Source organism: Zootoca vivipara, chromosome 15 (genome assembly GCF_963506605.1).
Source record: "Zootoca vivipara chromosome 15, rZooViv1.1, whole genome shotgun sequence".
Classification (NCBI taxonomy): Eukaryota; Metazoa; Chordata; class Lepidosauria; order Squamata; family Lacertidae; genus Zootoca; species Zootoca vivipara.
In genome coordinates, this window is record NC_083290.1 from 6,193,152 (window position 1) to 6,215,890 (window position 22,739).

Below are 22,739 nucleotides of genomic sequence, written 5' to 3' on the forward strand. Positions count from 1 at the left end.
GACATATGCCTGTCAAGCCTATGCTTAAAGACCTCCATAGAAGGAGACTCCACCACACTCCTTGGTAGCAAATTCCACTGCCGAACAGCTCTTACTGTCAGGAAGTTCTTCCTAATGTTTAGGTGGAATCTTCTTTCTTGAAGTATGAATCCATTGCTCCCTGTCCGCTTACATCCCACTGGCCCTTTCATTCCCCCAGCCCAGTGTTCTGCTTGCAGCAGCGTGGCATAGTGGTTAGAGCGGCAGTCGTGAGGCTTGGCGGGGTGGGAGGGGAAGACTTGAAACTGAATCCTGATAACACTGCAAAAAGTCAGTGGGTGTCCTATTCACTGTCTTTCAGCTGAACCTACCTTGCGGGGACTTGGGTGGTGCTGTGGGTTAAACCACAGAGCCTAGGGCTTGCCGATCAGAAGGTTGGCAGTTCGAATCCCCGCGACGGGGTGAGCTCCCGTTGCTCGGTCCCAGCTCCTGCCAACCTAGCAGTTCGAAAGCACGTCAAAGTGCAAGTAGATAAATAGTTACCGCTCCAAGCGGGAAGGTAAACGGTGTTTCCGTGTGCTGCTCTGGTTCGCCAGAAGCGGGTTTGTCATGCTGGCCACATGATCTGGAAGCTGTACGCCAGCTCCCCCGGCCAATAACGCGAGATGAGCGCCGCAACCCCAGAGTCAGTCACGACTGGACCTAATGGTCAGGGGTCCCTTTACCTTGCAGGGAGGCAGAGTGGAAACAGTACTGTGCCTCTGGGCTATCCACTCCCCACCTCCACCCCCCCAATCCTTGTCATTAGATGGGCAATGGACAACAACAACAACCACCCAGGAGATGGCAAGTGTTTCTGCATGCAGTTGGCTTGGCTTTTGGGAAGAGATGGCGATCCTCTGTCATCCTAAGGGCTGCATTTCATTCTGGACAACCCCTCCAAGGCAAATTCCCCCTTCTAGCTTGTACAACCTGCTACCTTTCTGCATTCTCCATCTGGACGAGTAAAGGGCATAGAATGATTGAATCATGGAATTGTCGAGGTGGAAAGGACGACGAGGATCATCTAGTCCAACCCTCTCATGCCTAACGCGGGGCTCGAACTCACGACCCTGAGATTAAGTCTCACTCTCTACCGACTGAGCATGATCAGAACAGCGTTAGAAACTCAGATATATAAGTGAATCGCCAAACGACACCTTAAAACTAGGTTATGGTCACCACGACACAATGTCTAGGCACCACATATTTTTTTTTGCAGCAAAATTGGTTGCTGCTGCTAGTATCCATTTCATATACATTTTAAAGAAAAAACCTCAAAGCGGTTTACAGCACATTCAATATCAAAGAAAGCAATCCAGGATAAAACAAAGTTAAGCTTCGAGGAAAACATTTCAAATCCTACTCTTAAGTGACGGTTGGTTTTCGCTGTTTTGTGGTTTGCCTCAGGGGCAAAACCCTGCAGGAAGGCAAAAACACAAAAAGTGGGTTCTGGCGAGGAGGTTTGGCCCGAGAGGGGGTTTGGCTTAGTAAGAGTCCCAAGGGGCAGACAGAAAGGCATTTGGCCCTCAGGCCTCAGATACCCAATCAGTGTTTGAAAGTGTTTTCTAGGGTAGGAATGGCAAAATATCAACTTCACCCGCCCTGGGTCTTCATGGACAGCAAGGGCTTCCTGTTTGAGCTGAGATTTGGCCTGGTCCCTGACAACATTCCTAATATATTGTGTCCCTTTGACTGCGATTCCTGGCTTTGTCCCTCCAGGCTGCATCCAAACTATGAGCCGTGGTGTGGCAACGGGCTCCCTTTTGCAGATAATATTCTTTTGTAGATATGTTATTGCAGAGGAATGCTATATCTTTCACGTGGCGTTGGGCACTCCCGTCTCAGAGGTCAGCATCCAGTGTATATTTAGCTCTCGAAGTGCACGCCCAAGTAGGCGTGGGCGTTATCAGCCGGTGCTGTAATCCTGTCTTGCAAGGTAATCAACCCTGGGCTGGGCCAGGCTTTGGGGGATAAGGTATCTTGCAAAGCCAGGCACCAAAGACAGCGATGCTTATCAGCCATTGTCTCTACGTGGCCCTGGTGTGTCACCCAGGGCTTGAAGGTTGGAAGGTTCAGGACCATCAGAAAAGCATGTGCTCCTTCTTCTTTCTTCCTCTTTGGCGATCACTCGTAGCCGAGTAAGATTGTCTTCCATAAACACGGTTTTAACAATGAGTCCGTAAGTGACTGTGGAGGCCAATTCTGGATCCACACGTCCTTCCACAGTGGGGACATTGGTTTCCAGGCGGGAGTTGATCACTGTGCGGGTTTGCCAAGCGTGCCTTCCTCTTAGCATGTTTCTCCCTTTCGTCCTTTAGTTCAAGCATCCTCAAAGCCCATGACACCTTTGGTAAAGGCTGTTCTCCAACTGGAGCGCTTACAGGCCACTGTTTCCCAGTTGTTGGTGTTTATACTACATTTTTTTATATAGATTTGCCTTGAGAGAGTCTTTAAATCTCTTATTTTGACCACCAGCATTACGCTTTCCATTTTTAAGTTCGGAATAGAGTAGTTGCTTTGGAAGACGATCATCAGGCATCCGCACAACATGACCAGTCCAACAAAGCTGATGTTGAAGAATCATTGCTTCAACACTGGTGATCTTTGCTTCTTCCAGTACACTGGTATTAGTTCACCTGTCTTCCCAGGTGATGTGTAAAATTTTTCGGAGACACCGTTGATCGAATCTCAGCCTGGATATCTCAAATGGTTAGAGCACGGGGCTGAGAATGCCAAGGTTGCAGGTTCGATCCCCGTATGGGGCAGCTGCATATTTGGGTTGGACTAGATGACCCTTGAGGTCATTTCCAACGCTACACTTCTGTGTGTCTATTTGTTGTTCAATGGGGATGTTCTTATGTTCTGCTGGTTTTGTCCCTTGTAGAATTGCAGTGAAACCAAGCCCTCTCTCTACATGACAGAGAGATCTGGGCATAGACCGAATGTATAATTGACCTCAGCATCTTCTTCCAAATCTGGTTTCTGTGAGGAATAGCTGGCGGCGAGGAAGCCTCGCTTCTCTGCCGGAAGCCTCGTAAATCAACCTACCTGTGGGTGTCACCCGTTTGTGTACTTTTCCTTTTTTTAAATTCAAAAGCGGTGTTCGCTTCTCTCTGGAAAACTGTTTTGCAATTGGAATGTTGTATACGGCTCTGTCCACACACACACACCCCTTGAAGAAAAATCTTCAAAAAGGATGATACAGTGCTGGAAAAGGTGCATAAAAAAGCAACCAAAATTACCAGTGTGGAGGGGAGGGTTGGAGTGCCACCTGACCTCTGGAGAAAAAGCACAAGAACCTCGGAAGAGTCGTGCATCTGGGTCAAGCCAAAGCAGAGCCCCCATAGCCCAGCATCCTGTTCTCACTGTGGCCAAGCGGATGCCCTGGAGGGAAAACGAGAGCAGCTTCTCCCCACTTGCAATCCTCAGCAACTGGTCTGGTAGACACCCCCCCAGTCCCCAGGCCACGCCCCTCACTGGCCATAAGTGTGTGGCTGGAAAAGTCCTTGGAATTGTGTCTCAGAATTGTGCCTCTTTCTTCCTGGATGGAAGATGGAGAGGGTGTGTGTGTGTAGAAACTAGCCTGCTTTGCTTTGCAAAGATGACATTTGCATTCCTCTCCCCACCCACTTTTGCGGCTGGCCCCGCCCACCCCAGCATGCGGCCCCTGGAAAGTTGCCTCGAAGGAATGCGGCCCTCAGTCTGAAAAAGTTCCCCGTCTCTGATCGTTTCACAGCGATATTGGTTATGAATGGGTTACTCTGTCTGCATTGCATTGGTGAGCTTATCCCATCTTGGCTAACTTAATGAGTTCTAGGAACCGCTCTCTTTTAAAATTTGAGATTATGTTTTCCTTTCTCTTTTTTTCTTCCGGTCCTCGGAGAACCTGGCCAAGGCAGTCTGTGCAGAGATTAGCAAACTCATTTAATAATCTGCAGCTGTTCGGAATCTCGCCTTCAATAAGATTAAATCGGATTAATAATGGTTTTCAATGCCCCCTTCAGGAATTACATTTTCGATGTCAAGGAAATGCATCATCCGTAAGGCTGAGCATGCTTGTCCATCTTCTTTTGTCGCTGTTCAGATGAACTTCCAGCTCCTGGGCGTTGGGAACCTTGTGTTCCAGATAGGCTTGCCTGTGCTTAACCCAGGCACTCCCAAACTTTGGCCCTCCAGATGTTTTGGACTACAATTCCCATCTTCCCCGACCACTGGTCCTGTTAGCTAGGGATCATGGGAGTTGTAGGCCAAAACATCTGGAGGGCCGCAGTTTGGGGGTGCCTGGCTTAACCATTCTGGGTAGAAAATGAAACCACTGGCCCATCTAGCTCCATATATTGTCTACACTGGTTGGCAGTAGCTTTCCAGGGTTTCAGCAAGGGGTCTCTCCTAGCCCTGCCTGGAGATGCTGTGGATTGAACCTCCTGCATGCAAAGCAGATGCCCCGCCATTGAACTTAAATAAGTTAAGATTCTAGTCCTCATAGGAAAGTAGGGGGCCACCCCCTTAGTTGGCCCCTTAGCCCATTTAAGCTCCCTATTGTTTACACAGACCTGCAGCAGCTCTTCATGGTTTACTTGGAGATGGTTGGGATTGAACCCGGAACCTTTTGCATGCAAGGCAGATGGCCTACCCACTGATAATAAGAATAATATATATTTTTTTATACTCCGCCCATCAGACTGGGTTGCCCCAGCCACTCTGGGCAGCTTCCAACAAAATACAGAGGGAAAGGGGGCGGGGAATCAAACGTTAAAGGCTTCCTGAAACAGGGCTGCCTTTATATGTCTATGAAAAGTTATATAGTTGTTTAACTCTTTGACATCTGCTGGGAGGGCATTCCACAGGGCGGGTGCCACTACCAAGAAGGCCCTCTGCCTGGTTCCCTGTAAATTTAATTCTCGCAGTAAAGGAACCGCCAGAAGGCCCTCGGAGCTGGACCTCAGTGTCTGGGCTGACAGGCTGGGGTGGAGATGCTCCTTCAGGTAGACAGGGTCAAGGCAGTTTAGGGTTTTAAAGGTCAGCACCAACACTTTGAATTGTGCTCGGAAACATACTAGGAGCCAATGTAGATCCTTTAGGACCGGTGCTATATGGTCCCAGTGGCTGCTCCCCGTTACCAGTCTGGCAGCCGCGTTCTGGATGCGTTGTAATTTCCGAGTCACCTTCAAAAGTAGCCCCATGTAGAGCTCATTGCAGTAGTCCAAGCAAGAGATAAGCAGAGCAGGTACCACTCCGGCGAGACAGTCTGCAGGAAGGTACGCAGGATCTCAGCCTTACCTTTAGAGCCACAGCCCTTTTGCTCTTTTGACCCACCACTAAGTTTCCATGCCACTGAAATGCCGCTACCGACATTGCTTTGTGCCATCGATTCCTGACCGTCAAAGTGGCAGAGTGAAAACAACAAATTGCTTAGATCTGCTTCTATAATAATAATAATAATAATAATTTTTTATTTATACCCCGCCCTCCCCAGCCGAAGCCGGGCTCAGAGTGGCTAACACCAAATATAAAACAACTGATTAAAATAAAACTCAACAACAAGACTACATACATCAAAATTAAATTTATTTTTTTAAAACAGAGCCCATTTTCCATTCATAGCAGTTTCTCACTTGATGAGGGGTTCTCTCTTTCTGTCTCTCTCCCTAGTGCAAGGTATAACCACCGTGTGAATAATTTTTAATTCCCCCCTTCCTTAAATGTAATTTGATCGCTACCCTTTGACATCCATCTTCCTTATTCAAATGATGCTCAGAAAAAAAGATAGAGGAAAGGCTCTGTCAGTTAGAGCTCAAACCTTTGCCTTACCTCGCCCGAGGATTGCGCTCCCCCCTTCTTCTGAAGAGCTTTGATGCTCACCGGAAGGGACACACTGTCTCTGACCTGTCAGTCCGGGAGATGGCGACAAGCTTCAGGAGAGCGAGGAAACATCATGTGATGTCTGGATTCCATAGCCTCCAGCGGAGGTGCAGAATCCGGTCAACCTCAGGGCTGATCCCCTTCCCTTTACTGACGAAACAACAAAAATAACCCAGTGGTTGTTTTGCTGTTAACTGGGGTCAAGGGCTTCTTTAAAATGCGGGAAGGATCTGTGCAATAATGCCCTGAAACTCTTGCCTGCTGGTTTCACTGAATGACCTTGAACTCTTTTTATTGCGATGAGAGAGGGACGAAAAAAAGACGTCCGTTTTGTCGTCGACATCACCATCACCTGCACTCCATGCTCTGGTAACTTCCAGATTGGACTACTGCAGTGTGATCCATGTGGGGCTGCCCTTGAAGGCGACTTGGTAAACTTCAGTTGGTTCAAAACGCAGCGGCCAGATTGCTGCCTTCAGATCTCATAGAAGCCCTGTTTGAAGCCAGTTTGCTTCTGGGGCTGACTCAAAGCGCTCACAGTGTTTCAAGCCCTAAATACCTGAAAGACTGCCTCCTTCCCTACAGACCTTCCTGGGAGCTAAGAATGGCAGGGGGTGCCCTCTTTGTTGTTCAACCACCCTCACTAGCTCAGAGGGTGGTGACCCAGGAAGAGGAACGGCTCAGGGAGCTGGGCATGTTTAGCTTGGAGAAGAGAAGGTTAAAAGGTGATATGATAGCCATGTTCAAATATATTAGAGGATGCCATATGGAGGAGGGAGAAAGGTTGTTTTCTGCTGCTCCAGACACGGACACGGGGTAATGGATTCAAATTACAAGAAAGAAGATTCCACCTAAACATTAGGTGGAGTAAGAGCTGTTTGACAGTGGAATTTGCTGCCAAGGAGTGTGGTGGAGCCTCCTTCTTTGGAGGTTTCAAGCGGAGGCTTGACAGCCATCTGTCAGGAATGCTTTGATGGTGTTTCCTGCTTGGCAGGGGGTTGGACTGGATGGCCCTTGTGGTCTCTTCCAACTCTATGATTCTACGATTCTAGGGTCTTCTCTGTGGCAGCCCCTAAATTGCAGAACTCCTTCCTCACAGAGGTGCATCTTCATTGCACAGCTTCCGGTGACGCCCCTCTTTATAACAGTGGCACTTGAGGTTCATATTTTTAGGACGCCAGCTTATTTCTGTAATTCTAAGTTACGAAGCCTTCCTATAGCTAGTGCTCAGGGGTGTGTTCCAAGATGGTGCGCTAACCCAGAGGAAGCTTTCATGTGGCATCCATGAGGCACTTCCTCCCTTCCCCGTGTCAGCTCCTCCAGGCTGGAACTGAGGAGAGTCAAGGTCAAAGGCAGCCTGTCTGGGAGAAACTTTGATGTCTTCTGATTTGTCACCTGAGGCAGTGATGGCTGCCTGGCTTGTGATTAAGCAGAGAGAGAGAGAGAGAGAGAGAGAGAGAGAGAGGGAGAGAGAGAGGAGGGAAAGGCCAGCTGATTCCCCTTCTCTTCTTCATATGTTGTTTTCATCCCTTTTCTTGCCTCCGCTTGCCTTGCTGCCATGACCTTAGTCAACCTGTGGCTGGATGTTCTTAGACTCCCATCTTAGACTCCCATCAGACCTTGCAGCAAACAAGGGCAGTGGTCAGCCATGATGTACCTGTGGTCCAGGGTTTCCAAAAACAGCTGGAGACCCAAATTTGGGAAACCTTGCATGGCCCACCAACATCTGGAGGGAGGGCCCTTGATCTTCTACCCCTGCCTTTACCAATTCCATTCTGATGCCTTCACCTATGTCTCTTCTAGAAATTGGCAGCTGAGTGTCAGAGTGCCGGCTACCCGGGCACCCTCATCCCATACAAGTGCGACCTCTCCGTTGAAGAAGAGATTCTCTCCATGTTCTCTGCCATCAAGACCCTTCACCAGGGAGTTGATGTCTGTATCAACAACGCTGGCTTGGCCCGGCCAGAGCCCTTGCTCTCTGGCAAGACCGAGGGTTGGAGGACGATGATTGACGTGAGTAGAGACCAATTCAATCTGTGGGTTGGTGTGGTTTTTTTTAAGTGGGTTTGTTGGGTGTGAACGCTTGTTGCCACTTTTCTCTCCCTGGCTCGGATCAGCACCCACAGCCCTGCTCCTTGAGAGGCAGAAATATAGAGAGTGTAAGCCCATTGCTTTTCCAAGGCACCTGTGTGAATGTCAACCCCAATGGAACTCATCCGAGCCTTCCAGAGCCCATAGAGTTGAAAGAGGAAGTGGGGAAAGAGGCCATTCTTCCAACTTCCTCCATCAGCTCTATGTGCTTTTCAAGGGAGAGAAGGGTAGCCACCTGCACAAGGGAGCAGGGTGTGATCATGGTGGTGAAAACTTTGCAAAGATGCTGAGGTGTTATCTCTTGCTATGCGGGAGCTAAAGACCAAGCACTCGTTCAGGAATCACTGTGCAGTTAACATACAGTACAATACGTAACCTGCCTTGAGTCCCATCCAGGAAAATGGTGGGGAATAATAATAATAATAATAATAATAATAATAATAATAATAATAATAATAATAATAATAATTTATTATTTATACCCCGCCCATCTGGCCGGGTCTCCCCCGCCACTCTGGGCGGCTTCCAACATACATCAAAATCCATTAAAATCACAGACTAAAAACTTCCCTAAACAGAGCTGCCTTTAGGTATTTTCTAAATGTCAGGTAGTTGTTTATCTCTCTGACCTTGGATGGGAGGGCGTTCCACAGGGCGGGTGCCACTACCGAGAAGGCCCTCTGCCTGGTTCCCTGTAGCTTTGCTTCTCGCAGTGAGGGAATCGCCAGATAATAAATAATAAATGGATAATAATAATTATTAATAATAGTAGTAGTAATAATAATAATACAATGGGATACAAGTCTACTGAAAAATCTCTTTATGTTTAATGGAGCTTACTTCTAGGATACAGGATTGCAGCCTAGACTTTGGCATTGGGAGAAAGCAGGATCCTTGTGCCTTTAACGGCTCAGTGGCAGGCATAAATTCATCAGGTTAGAAATGCCTTGTCTAATAGGGAAATACCATTGTGGGGGAAACTTTCCCTGTTCACATTCAGTCTGATATTTTATTATGCGGGTGACCGCTGATTTATTTTGGGGCCCTTCACTCCACCTGCAAAAGACGGCACACATTCATATGTTGTTCTGCATTGAGGAATTTTATTTTCTCCCCCTTTCTGGGTTCCCTTCCAGCATGAATGGCCACAGCGTGGTCCCTCAGTCCATTGTGCATTTTTACAGCGCCACAAAATGTTCTGCAAATCTTTTGAGAGGGGTTGGAGGCCCCAATCCACATATGGTGTACCAAGCCCAGAAGATCCTTTGGGCAACCGTGTTTGGGGAGTTAATTTCCATCAGGATCAAGGCATATGCCAAGGGAATGTTAAAAAGCCTTCATGCCTGCATCTCACGCATACCTACCAAGTTTCTGTGGGAGAAATAAGGGACCAGACCGGAAGTAGAAGACCGGAAGTAGTGCTGCCGCCATTTTGGAACTGGGCGGAGCATGCTCAGAAGCGACTTTTGATGCTGCTTTGCCCAGTTCCAAAATGGCCATCGCGCCAGAAGTCGCACTGCAGCCATTTTGGAACTGGGCAGAGCTGCATCAAAAGTCGCTTCTGAGCATGCTCCGCCCAGTTCCAAAATGGCCGCTGCGCCAGAATAAACCGGAAAAAAACAAAAAAATCCGTTTTTTCAGCTGAGAACAGCTAGAATAACGGGGGTTTCCCGGGGAAAACGGGAGACTTGTCAGCTATGATCTCACGGTGTTGATCTTTATCAACCTCCCAAGCCATTATTTAAAAGAAGAAAAAGAAAAACACCTAGGCGCAGAACTAAAACCCTCAATTAACTTGCACATCTAGTTTTGGCTCTAAGGTATTCCAGCAAAACAGCTAAACCTGATCAGGTCCTAGGTTTGCAAATGTAAAAAACAACAACATCCACCCCAGTATTAAAATGACGAAACTTGGCAATGGAAAAATAATAGCACAGTGCTTCCCTAGCGTCAAGAACACTTCCCAAAATGCAAAAGCCTCGACTGATTTCTCGACGGCGTTGGGCTTCCCCTGCCTTTCAGGTGAACGTGATGGCTGTGAGCATCTGCACCCGGGAAGCCTACCAGTCCATGAAGGAACGAAGCATCGATGACGGCCATATTATCAACATTAACAGGTGGGCGAAAGCAAAGTGGAGGGATGGCGCAAGAGCAATGCCCTTGAGTTAAGTTTTCAAGCAAGACGTCAGAAGACCTTTAGACTAGCTTACCCAGATGCTACTATTTGTAGTTTCTTGGTCGCTTTATTTTTTAATGTCTTAAATAGTTGTTTCAGCTGCTTCGCCAATTATTTTATTGTTTTATTCTTTTCGTCAACTGCTTTGAGGTTCTTTTGGTTTTTCTTTTTACAGTTAAGCAGTATATAAATTGTGGGGGGGGGGAAGATAAATAAATGTGTGAATAACAGTGGCTAAGCTAAATGCTGTCAAGTTCAGGGCTTGTTTGCCAAACAGGGAGGCCCAATGAGCCAGAGGTTCTGCACACCAGTTTATAAAGTCACTAGCTGGCCGTGCCACGCGTTGCTGTGGGTTATTTGTGTGATTTCCCCTACCCTGTGCCGATCCATGACGTACCCCTGTGATTCCCCCACTCCTCCCCTCACACACCCCGGCTTAACCCAATGATTCCCCCCTCATCCCCCTCCCTCATCCCTGTGAATCCCCCAACTCCTGATCCATGACCTATTATGCCCCCTCTTCCCACCACCCTGGCTTATCCCTGTGATTTCCCCCCCTCTCCTCCCCCTAACCCCGCCACTTACCCCTGTGATTTCCCTCCTCTCCTCTGTTCAACCACCCCCCTCCCGGGTTATCCCTGTGACCCGTTCATTTTGCACACAATCATTCCCCCAATGCACGTATTCTGTAAAATTTTGCCCTGTCCCAACCCTGACTCCCCTACCCACGTGTGTTATGTGAAATAACATTTACCGGTATTCTACCCAAAGGCACGGCCCTGTAAAAGGCCCATATTCAGTTGATTCTATGCTGCAGCCTATTCGGCCCCCCCATCCCCCCCCAGGCAGGCCCCTAAATCCACTCAGCCTAGTCTGCAAAGCCGAGGCGAGATACTGTGGAGAGGGCAGGTTTCATCCCTGTGTCTCCCCCTCCCCTGTTCTGACCCATTACCTATCCCTGCCCCCTATTCGCCCCCCCCCCCCCCAGGCAGGCCCCTACCTCCACTTGGCAATGTTGGGCCTTGTTGCTGCAAAAGGCCTGTTTTCAGTTGGTTGGGCCTTGTTGCTGTAATAGGCCTGTTTTCAGTTGGTTGCTGTGGAATTTTGCGATGTCATCTGGTGGCGCGGCTTTCGAGGCAGCAGTGGGCAATCTGCCTTTCTATTGGATGCTGCTGGAGCTTCTGCTGGTGACGTCTAATTTGGGCGCCACTTTTTTGTGTTTAATCATTATTTTAGGTATGAAAGGTTTGCTTTTTTGGAAAAAAAATTATGCCAGATCCCTCACTGATGGGCATGGAACGTTGTGGCCAAATTTGTTACATTACAGTTCAGTGGTTACGGAGAAAGGCAGTATATAAATTGTGGGGGGGGGGAAGATAAATAAATGTGTGAATAACAGTGGCTAAGCTAAATGCTGTCAAGTTCAGGGCTTGTTTGCCAAACAGGGAGGCCCAATGAGCCAGAGGTTCTGCACACCAGTTTATAAAGTCACTAGCTGGCCGTGCCACGCGTTGCTGTGGGTTATTTGTGTGATTTCCCCTACCCTGTGCCGATCCATGACGTACCCCTGTGATTCCCCCACTCCTCCCCTCACACACCCCGGCTTAACCCAATGATTCCCCCCTCATCCCCCTCCCTCATCCCTGTGAATCCCCCAACTCCTGATCCATGACCTATTATGCCCCCTCTTCCCACCACCCTGGCTTATCCCTGTGATTTCCCCCCCTCTCCTCCCCCTAACCCCCCCACTTACCCCTGTGATTTCCCTCCTCTCCTCTGTTCAACCACCCCCCTCCCGGGTTATCCCTGTGACCCGTTCATTTTGCACACAATCATTCCCCCAATGCACGTATTCTGTAAAATTTTGCCCTGTCCCAACCCTGACTCCCCTACCCACGTGTGTTATGTGAAATAACATTTACCGGTATTCTACCCAAAGGCACGGCCCTGTAAAAGGCCCATATTCAGTTGATTCTATGCTGCAGCCTATTCGGCCCCCCCACCCCCCCCCAGGCAGGCCCCTAAATCCACTCAGCCTAGTCTGCAAAGCCGAGGCGAGATACTGTGGAGAGGGCAGGTTTCATCCCTGTGTCTCCCCCTCCCCTGTTCTGACCCATTACCTATCCCTGCCCCCTATTCGCCCCCCCCCCCCAGGCAGGCCCCTACCTCCACTTGGCAATGTTGGGCCTTGTTGCTGCAAAAGGCCTGTTTTCAGTTGGTTGGGCCTTGTTGCTGTAATAGGCCTGTTTTCAGTTGGTTGCTGTGGAATTTTGCGATGTCATCTGGTGGCGCGGCTTTCGAGGCAGCAGTGGGCAATCTGCCTTTCTATTGGATGCTGCTGGAGCTTCTGCTGGTGACGTCTAATTTGGGCGCCACTTTTTTGTGTTTAATCATTATTTTAGGTATGAAAGGTTTGCTTTTTTGGAAAAAAAATTATGCCAGATCCCTCACTGATGGGCATGGAACGTTGTGGCCAAATTTGTTACATTACAGTTCAGTGGTTACGGAGAAAGGCTGTGACCTCTGTGCACGCAATGCCTACATTTTTATATATATAGATAACTTTCTGTGGAGTTCAACTCTGCGGAGTTCCTCTGTTGAGGAATTTTATTTTCTCCCCCTCTCTGGGTTCCCTTCCAGCATGAATGGCCACAGCGTGGTCCCTCAGTCCGTCGTGCATTTTTACAGCGCCACAAAATACGCCGTCACAGCGCTGACCGAAGGGCTGAGACAGGAGCTCAGGGAAGCGAAGACACACATACGAGCCACGGTGAGTTTAGCTTATGCCCGCTCTGGGCTCGCCAACCTTTACTTGGTGCATCAGAGTCGGTGCATTGGGCGTCAGTGGCGCAAACAGCATGAGACAAAATGGCTGACATAGCACAAAATGGCAGATGGGCTGGAGGGTGCAATAAAAATGGCCGCCACATCTGAAAGAGCAGGGGAAGGGCCACAATGGTCTCTGACCATTGGCCATGCTGGCTGGGGCTGATGAGAATGGGCCTACATCTGAAGGCCACAGGCCCCCCATCTCTCTGCTGTGACGTCACTTGAGAGGAGATGGTCACACCAGAGCTCAGCGAAATCAGGATGAATCCTTGCTGGACATTTCCTGACTGAACGCAGAAAGATGTTTTATACCGAGTCAACCATTGGTCCATCTAGTTCAGTATTGACTATGTCAGTGGATGGGAAACCTTTGGCCCCTTCGGAGCTTATTGGGACTACAACTCCTATCATCCTTGACCAGCGGCCATGTTGGCTGCAGCTAATGGGAGAGAGGCCTACAGGTCCCCCATCCTTGGACAATAATAATAATAATAATAATTTATTATTTATACCCCGCCCATTTGGCTGGGTTTCCCCAGCCACTCTGGGCGGCTTCCAACAGAAAAATAAAATAATATATTAAACATTAAAAGTCTCCCTACACAGGGCTGCCTTCAGATGTCCTCTAAAAGTCTGGTAGTTATTTATCTCTTTGAAATCTGATGGGAGGGCATCTCTGCCTGGTTCCCTGTAACTTGGCTTCTCGCAGCAAGGGAACTGCCAGAAGGCCCTCGGCACTGGACCTCAGTGTCCGGGCAGAGCGATGGAGGTGGAGACGCTCCTTCAGGTATTCTGCACCGAGGCCGTTTAGGGCTTTAAAGGTCAGCACCAACACTTTGAATTGTGTTCAGAAACGTACTGGGAGCCAATGTAGGTCTTTCAAGACCGATGTTATGTGGTCTCGGCGGCTGCTCCCAGTCACCAGTCTAGCTGCCGCATTCTGGGTTAGTTGTAGTTTCCGGGTCACTTTCGAAGGTAGCCCCACGTAGAGCGCATTGCAGTAATCCAAGCGGGAGATAACTAGAGCATGCACCACTCTGGCGAGACAGTCTGCAGGCAGGTAGGGTCTCAGCCTGCGTACCAGATGGAGCTGATAGACAGCTGCCCTGGACACAGAATTGACCTGCGCCTCCATGGACAGCTGTGAGTCGAAAATGACTCCCAGGCTGCGCACCTGGTCCTTCAGGGGCACAGTTAACTCCATTCAGGACCAGGGAGTCCCCCCCACCCGCCCGCCTCCTGTCCCCCACAAACAGTACTTCTGTCTTGTCAGGATTCAACCTCAATCTGTTAGCCACCATCCAACCTCCAGGGCTGGACTGCAGGGACTGGTTGTGGCTCTCCAGGGTTTCAGACGGGTCTCTCCTTGTCCAGCCTGGAGATGCTGGGGATTGAACCTGGGGCCTCTACCACTCAGCTCTAAAAATAAAAGATGCTAGTCCTCATGCCAGTGCTGAATTAAACAGGAAAGCAGGAAGGTGCTGGTCCATCTTGCTCAGTATTGCCTACACTAATTGGCAGCGGCTCTCCAGGACTTCCGGCAGAGGACATTCCCTACCTGAAGGTGCTTGTCATAGAACCTGAGACCTTCTGCATGCGAAGCACACACTCTGTGCCCAAGCTCTTCCCCTAAAAATGGAGCAAGTTTCCCGTCCTCATGGTTCTGAATCGAGGGCCTGTTTAAAGAATATCCCAGGAAACTGCCTTCTACAGGTGAAACTCGGAAAATTAGAAGATCGCCGAAAAGTGCATTTATTTCAGTAATGCAACTGAAAAGTTCTACTTACAGGTAGGTAGCCGTGTTGGTCTGAGTCGAAACAAAATTAAAAAATTCCTTTAGTAGCACCTTAAAGACCAACTAAGTTTTTATTTTGGTATGAGCTTTCGTGTGCATGCACACTTGTGTATCTGATGAAGTGTGCATGCACACGAAAGCTCATACCAAAATAAAAACTTAGTTGGTCTTTAAGGTGCAACTTAAAAGGTGAAACCGATTCATGAGAGAGATGCATGACATGCAAAGCAAGATATGTCAAGCCTTTATTTGTTGCAATTGTCATTATTTGTCGTTAGGCGGGCCAATTAGAAATGGAATGGAATTAATAAAATGTAACAGCGATGTTTATTTTTATTTTCGTATTATTGTAACGATTTGTTTTATTGCTGTGGAATTTCCAAAAGAAAAAGAAAAAAAACACAATAAGTTGCAGTACTGAAATAAATGCACTTTTCGACGATATTCTAATTTTCCGAGTTTCACCTGTACATCAGTCCACCTAGCTCAGTGTTGCCTACACTGACTGACAGGGGCTCTGCAAGACTTCAAATCGGCACTTTCTCTCCCAGCCCTACCTGCAGATGCTGGGGACTGATCCTGGGACCTTTTGCATGCAAAGCAGATGCTGTACCACTGAGCCGTTCCTCCTTGACCTACGGCAGATTACGGAGCCTCAGCATCTGCCGCGTTGCTGTTCAGCAGCCAGACCTAATCTGCAGTTATTTTTCTCATCAGTGCATCCGATCTGTTCCTTTGGATTGTGTATGGGGGAGCTCTACCCATTAGACCTCGAGTGATCATTAAGGGCTGTTTTCCTGGAAACACTGCTACAAAACCGGCCAATCATCCCCCCCCCAATCTCTTTTGCTCTGTATTGAAAAGAGGAGTTAGCAAATCCCGTTAGGGTTGCTGTGTTTTTCTTTGTTTGTTCCTTCCCTTTCCCTTTTCCCTTTTAGTGTATATCTCCGGGACTGGTAGAGACTGGATTTGCTTTTAAACTCCACGATAATGACCCAGAGAGAGCAGCAGCGACGTACGAAAGCATTAGGGTAGGTGGCTGAGCTTGGATACGACAGGCAGGGGAAGCAGATGAACTGCACACGTTTGAATAATTTCGGTCTATGTGAAGAGCCTGCTCTTGTCTGTGCACTGAGATGCCCCCATAGCACTTCTGGCGGGGGTGGGAAAAGCGGTTTATTCATTTACTTACACGGAGCGCAAGGTAGTTCTCCCCCTCCCCCTTATTTCCTCACAACAACCCTGCAAAGTATGAGCTTCTGTGTGCATGCACACTTCTTCAGATACACTGAAACAGAAGTCACCAGACCCTTATGTATAGTCAGAGGGTGGGGAGGGGTATTACTCAGAAGGCTGGTGGGAATGGGTGATTGGCTGATAGGAGTGGTAAACCTGTTGACGACTATTTAATTGCTCATCTTCTAACATTGTGTATGCCATCAAATGCCAACAGTGCCCTTCAGCTCTCTATACTGGACAAACAGGCCAAACCCTACGCCAAAGGATAAATGGACATAAATCTGACATCAGGAATCACAAGACAGAGAAACCAGTAGGAGAACACTTCAATCTTCCAGGACGTTCTATACAAGATCTCAAAGTAGCTGTCTTATTACAGAAAAATTTCAGAAACAGACTGGAAAGAGAAGTTGCTGAATTGCAACTCATTACCAAGCTTAAACCCATGGAGAGACCTGGTCTGAATAAAGACATCGGATTCTTATCTCATTATACATGATAAAGCTTTCTCACCCCTTGCTTTTTCCTGCAAGACCAATTGCACTAGTTAACAGTCTAACAGTCATCAACTGGTTTACCACTCCTATCAGCCAATCACCCATTCCCACCACCCTTCTGAGTAATACCCCTCCCCACCCTCTGACTATACATAAGGGTCTGGTGACTTCTGTTTCAGTGAAGAAGTGTGCATGCACACGAAAGCTCATACCTATGACAAACTTAGTTGGTCTCTAAGGTGCTACTGGAAGGAATCCCCCCTCAACTACGTCAGACCAACACGGCTACCTACCTGCAAAGTAGTTTAGGCTGAGAGCGAGCGATTGGCCCAAGTTCACCCAGTGAGAGCTAGTCTGGCGCACGAACCACTACACCACACTGCCTCAATCTTTATCTGTTGTTGTTACAAAAAAATGGACCTGTCTGCTGGATCAGGCCAAAGGCCCATCTTGAGTCCAGCATTGCATGGGGTTGGACTAGATGACCCTTGGTGTCCCTCCCGACACTACAATTATAAGATTCTATGATTCTAGCCCAGTGTCCTGTTTTTTTTTTTTTTTTACAGCGGCCAAGCTATTTACTTGCTTCTTTATTTACTGCATTTTTATCTCACTTTTTCTCCAAGGAGCTCAAGGTGGCATACATGGTTCTTCCCTTCCTCATTTAATCCCCACCACAACCCTGTGAGGTAGGTTAGGCTGGGAGGCAGTGACTGGCCCAAGGTCATCCAGTAAGCATCATGGCCAAGAGGGGATTCGAACCCTGGTCTCCCAGGTCCAAATCTAGGACTCTTAACCATCACACCACACTGGCTCAATCTATGATCTGCTGTTGTTGTTACATAAAAGAACCTGGCTGCTGGGTTGACCCAAAAGCCCATCTGGACCAGCAACTTTCACAGGGGCCAAGCACATGCCCCAAAGTGAAACCTGCAAGGGGGAGCCGAGTTCAAGAGCAACTCTTCCCCACCTGCAATTCCCGGCAAATGGTATTCAGAAGCCTCCTGCCTCCTACAAGAGAGGAGGTAGAACATCGCTCTCATGGCTTGGTAGCTGTGGATGGCCGCCTCCTCCATGATTTTGTTCCTTCGCAACCACAAGGTGAAGTGACAGCCTGTTGCATGACTTTAGAATCATAGAATCATAGAGTTGGAAGAGAACACAAGGGCCATCCAGTCCAACCCCCTGCCAAGCAGGAAACACCATCAAAGCATTCCTGACAGATGGCTGTCAAGCCTCTGCTTAAAGACCTCCAAAGAAGGAGACTCCACCACACTCCTTGGCAGCAAATTCCACTGTCGAACAGCTCTTACTGTCAGGAAGTTCTTCCTAATGTTTAGGTGGAATCTTCTTTGGAGCAGCAGAAAACAACCTTTCTCCCTCCTCTATATGACATCCTTTTATATATTTGAACATGGCTATCATGTATTTTAATGTTTTGTTGGAAGCCGCCCAGAGTGGCTGGGGAAACCCGGCCAGATGGGCGGGGTATAATAATAATAAATTATTATTATTATTATTATTATTATTATTATTATTATTATTACCCCTTAACCTTCTCTTCTCCAGGCTAAACATACCCAGCTCCCTAAGCTATTCCTCATAAGGCATTGTTTCCAGGCCTTTGACCATTTTGGTTGCCCTCTTCTGGACACGTTCCAGCTTGTCAGTATCCTTCTTGAACTGTAGTGCCCAGAACTGGACACAGTACTCCAGGTGAGGTCTGACCAGAGCAGAATACAGTGGTACTATTACTTCCCTAGATCTAGATGCTATACTCCTATTGATGCAGCCCAGAATTGCATTGGCTTTTTTAGCTGCTGCATCACACTGTTGACTCATGTCAAGTGTGTGGTCTACCAAGACTCCTAGATCCTTTTCGCATGTACTGCTCTCAAGCCAGGTGTCACCCATCCTGTATTTGTGCCTATTTAAATATGAAATATACAAATTCATGAAGGAGAAAGGCTCTCGGGGGCTACTTATGATGCCAGCAAGCAGGCCACCCTGTAAGAAGCAGGAGATGTTGTGGGGTAGCAGTCTTTCAAACGCGAGGGCCCCAAACCGTGAAGTGTATGAGCTTAGCAATAAGTCTTGGAGGGTGCACACACTCTGAGGGTGCCTGCTGCAACCAAACTCATTCTCGTTTCTTCATTTCCCCCTCTCCTTCCAGTGTCTAAAAGCAGAAGATATGGCCAACGCCGTCATATATGTGCTCAGTGCTCCACCTCACGTGCAGGTCAGTCGAAAAACCAGCACAACCCCTTCAATTCAAGGAGAAGAAGAAAGGAAGGCTCTTTTCTCGTTGGCTAGGCCTCTGCATCTGCATACCTGCCAAGTTCCTCTCTGAAAAATAAGGGACCGGACCGGAAGTAGCATACCGGAAGTAGCGCTGCCGCCATTTTGGAACTGGGCGGAGCATGCTCAGAAGTGACTTTTGATGCTGCTGTGCCCAGTTCCAAAATGGCCGCCACACCAGAAGTCGCACTGCAGCCATTTTGGAACTGGGCAGAGCAGCATCAAAAGTCGCTTCTGAGCATGCTCCGCCCAGTTCCAAAATGGCCGCCGCGCCAGAATAAACTGGGGGAAAACAAAAAAAATCCGTTTTTTCGGCTGGGGACAGCTGGAAAAACGGGGGTTTCCCGGGGAATACAGGAGACTTGGCAGCTATGTGTATCTGTTGGCTGTGCTGGAAAGGACAGAGATGCAGGGGTTATCTTTCCCTTCAGCTCGATGCGCTCCTCAGGCTGGTGGCTGGCTCCATGACGACCAGCCCTTGTCTCCTTTGTGCAGGGGATGGGGAAGAACCAAAGTATTGTAGAGTTGCAAGGGAGGGTCATCTAGTCCAGCCCCCTGCAATGCAGGGATCCTGCCCGCAGCTTGCCAGCGGATTCTGTGTGCGGGCCTCAGGCAAGTGCAGGAAAACTTTGGCCTTCCACATGTTGCTGAGCTACAGCAGGAATGGGATCAAGGGAGCTGTGGTTCAGCCGCCTCCAGAGGGCCAAAGGTCCCCCCCCCTTTCTGGTCTAAGGGTAGGCAGTGCTCAAAACTGTGTCAAAACACACACACACACACACACACACACACACACACACTGATTGTGGCAACCGAGATTTCCTTCTTGCGTCAGAGCCAGGGAACCTTGTGACTTTCTAGATGCTACTGGGCTCCAGTTCCCATGAACCCAGACTGATTGAGTGAAAAAAATTGTATGCCGCTTAACTGTAAACGCCACCCAAAGCGGTTTACAAAACACCCATGAAATATACCAACATGAAATTACCAATTCATGTCAACATTTAAAAAATCAGCTGGAGCTGATGGAGATTGGAGACGAAAATGTTTGAAAGGCTGCAGCTTCCCGACCCCTGATCTGAATAAAAAGGTCTTTCGTCGGTCAACAGAAGACCATTGGAAAGGGAGCGAAAGAAGGTTCCGGAACGTAGCAGCAGGCCTTGAGAAAGCCCTTTCTTGAGTTCCTGTCAAACGAGCCTCAAATATCGGCATAGCAGAGAGAGGGGGTGTGGTATTCAGAGTCCTCTTGCCTGGTTCATGGTCCGGCAAGAGGTTGTTTTTGGGTTCATGGGAAATTCCACCCATCCTCTGGCATAATCCATTTTCCTGGGACTGTGGAGACACTTCACAGAGAGCGTGGTGGTGTGGTGCCATTTCTGGAAGGCGTCCAGAGACAATGCAATAGATGTACCAGTGGACACTCAGAGCCTCCTTAAAATTCATTCTGTTTCAGTACCACAACACTTTGGCTGACATGTGCCGTTGTCTCTTCTAGATTGGCGACATTCAGATGCGGCCTACCGAGCAGGTATCATAGCAAACGGAAGAGGATTCGCTGCTGGTGCGGCACAGCAGGGGGTGCGGAGCGCCATTGATCCGCTCAGGGTTTTCCTTCTGTGACGTTTTAAGTGCTGCAATAGGAAGACTCCATCCTCCTTCTCCCCCCATTACTCTCCCATTTTGAGCCGACGTCAGCGGAGCGGAAACTCAGAACGGAAAGGGACTGTTGATTGCGGAAGTCTTCTCCACCGTGCTCCAATTCAGTAACAGAGAAGCCGATCCCAGAATCCAACCTCAACTGACTTCAGGGGTGTGGGAGTTTAGGATGTTCAAGACGGCCTAGCTGGCGTTTGATGAATGACTTGCCAGCTCCCCTCCATTGCTGAATTTCCGCCAACGTCACGTGGAGCATTCTTTCCTCATTGCTCTTTGCTACCGCCCCAAACTCTCGAAACAAGCCTCGGTTTCTGCATCTCTCTCCAATTCACCTGTGATGAGCACTGCAACAATTATTCCCCCTTTGGAACTGAGGATTCGCCTTAATATCCATTTGGCTAGAAAGATGCTTGAGCCATGAGTCGCCATTTTCTGCCGCAGGACGACTCTGTTTCCCACCGCCATTTTAGCTGTTGCGACTTCCTTTCCAAAACAGAACCCCGGGAAAGGTGGTTTGGAGAAAGGGAGTAACGGTGCTGTTAGCGACCTCTAACGATTCCCCGATCGCAAAACCATACTTCCCAGGGTTCCTAGGGAAGATGGGGGATGGCTATGAAACCAAATTGTTTGTGGTGAGGCTAAACCAGGCACCCCCAAACTGCGGCCCTCCAGATGTTTTGGCCTACAGCTCCCACGATCCCTAGCTAACAGGACCAGTGGTCAGGGATGATGGGAATTGTAGTCCAAAACATCTGGAGGGCCGAAGTTTGGGGATGCCTCCTTCAAGGCCAGCCTTTGCCAACCTGGTGCCCTTCAGCTGCGTTGGACTACAACTCCCATCAGCCCCAGCTGTCGTTCAAAGGAGCTGGAAAGGCACCCAGTTTGTGAAGGCTTCTCTGGCCAATCATGGGTGCCCGCACCACATTTTATGAACTGCAAAGTAATACAACAATTTGTTAATGATATATTTGGTTCATGTAAAATGTTGGGGTGTGTGTGTGTGTGTGTGTGTGTGTGTGGAGCAAACACGTTTTTAATAGAGAGAAGTGTGTGTGTTTGTGTGTAGGGGGCAAGGGCATCTCATTGCTACTACCCACCTTTTTAAAACACAACAACCCTACCTGGTTGTGCATTCCAGGAGAGGAATAGTGTACAACGAGACAGAGGAGACTTCCAGTTGCCTGATTCAGCCAATCTCAAAGAACAGTGATGGAGATGGGCCAGCTGGTAGCTGCCTCATGGGGCCATCAACTTAGATGACTTAGGCAACATTTGCAGAGGATGAACCCACACTCATGGAGCCTCCAGGTGCAGAGGAAGTCTACCTCTTAACGCCAGTTGCTGTGGGGCAAACATCAGGAGAAGGATTTTTGCCTTCAGGCTCTGCTTAAGAGTATCTGGCTGAGCAGTGTTGGAAACAGGATGTTGGGCAAGACAGGGTTTTGATCTGATTTAGCAGCATTCTTCTTACATTTTGTCCACCTCTGTCTGAGGCTTTAATCCCAAAGGCGCACAATAGGGAGTAAACCCTGCTGAGCACAATAGGACTTCCTTTGGCGTAAAAACGCTGTTAAGGCTCCACATTCTGTTTGACTTGTTTAATTTAACAGAACCACTTCTCTCCCTTGAATTACTAGCCTTATTTAGAAGTTATAGAACTGTAGAGTTAGAAGTCACCACAAATACTGGTATCACTTCACCCCACCCTTGCTCCAAAACACTCCAATGTGTTCTGCAGAGGTACTCTATTAGGTTTTATTATTTGGTGGGCTGCCTCACACTGCCAGTTGCCTTGGTGCAAATTTGCTGGACAGGTATTTTCCCAAGCCGGACTCTTGGCTATATTTCTGCCGCTTGTTCGAATCTCCCTTCGGGTGGGCTCATTTGGAATCAGGTGGACGTAGCAGCTGGGATTCTAGCACTGCAATGGCAAAAATAAAGAATAAAAGGAAGAATCCTCTCTGTGCGTTTTAAAAATCCCTCGAGTGTTGACAGTGATGCAGGAAACGCTCTAACTTATCAGTATGTTCTTTAACTGTGAATTGTAAAATAAAAACAAAGGGGAAAACTGTGTTTCGGATCTGTACTTCTTGTAAAGGGAAAAAAATACGAATTTAATGATAAACATGAAAGATGGATGGGGAATCGCAAGCCCTTCCTTCCGAACCAGGGAGGAGCGTAGCTCAGGGGCAGGAAGCCCCAGGTTCAATCCCTGGCATCTCGCAAGTAGGGATGGGAAAGACCCCTATCTGAAGCACCCTAGCAAGCTGCTGCTGCT

General features: G+C 48.4%; 1 protein-coding gene across 2 annotated transcripts in view; it reads left to right on the plus strand.

Annotated features, from left to right (window-relative positions):
• DHRS11 (dehydrogenase/reductase 11) overlaps window positions 1-22,629 on the plus strand; it is a 31,677-nt gene extending 9,048 nt beyond the window's left edge. Inside the window, exons 2-7 of one of the 2 annotated variants that reach the window (XM_060268504.1) lie at window positions 7,687-7,896; window positions 9,997-10,091; window positions 12,791-12,920; window positions 15,713-15,805; window positions 18,684-18,749; window positions 20,301-22,629. In XM_060268504.1, coding sequence (XP_060124487.1) covers window positions 7,687-7,896; window positions 9,997-10,091; window positions 12,791-12,920; window positions 15,713-15,805; window positions 18,684-18,749; window positions 20,301-20,342 — 636 coding nt within the window. In that variant the 3' untranslated portion in view covers window positions 20,343-22,629. The other variant, XM_060268503.1, reaches the window with a different exon arrangement.
• The last annotated feature ends 110 nt before the right edge of the window (window positions 22,630-22,739 follow it).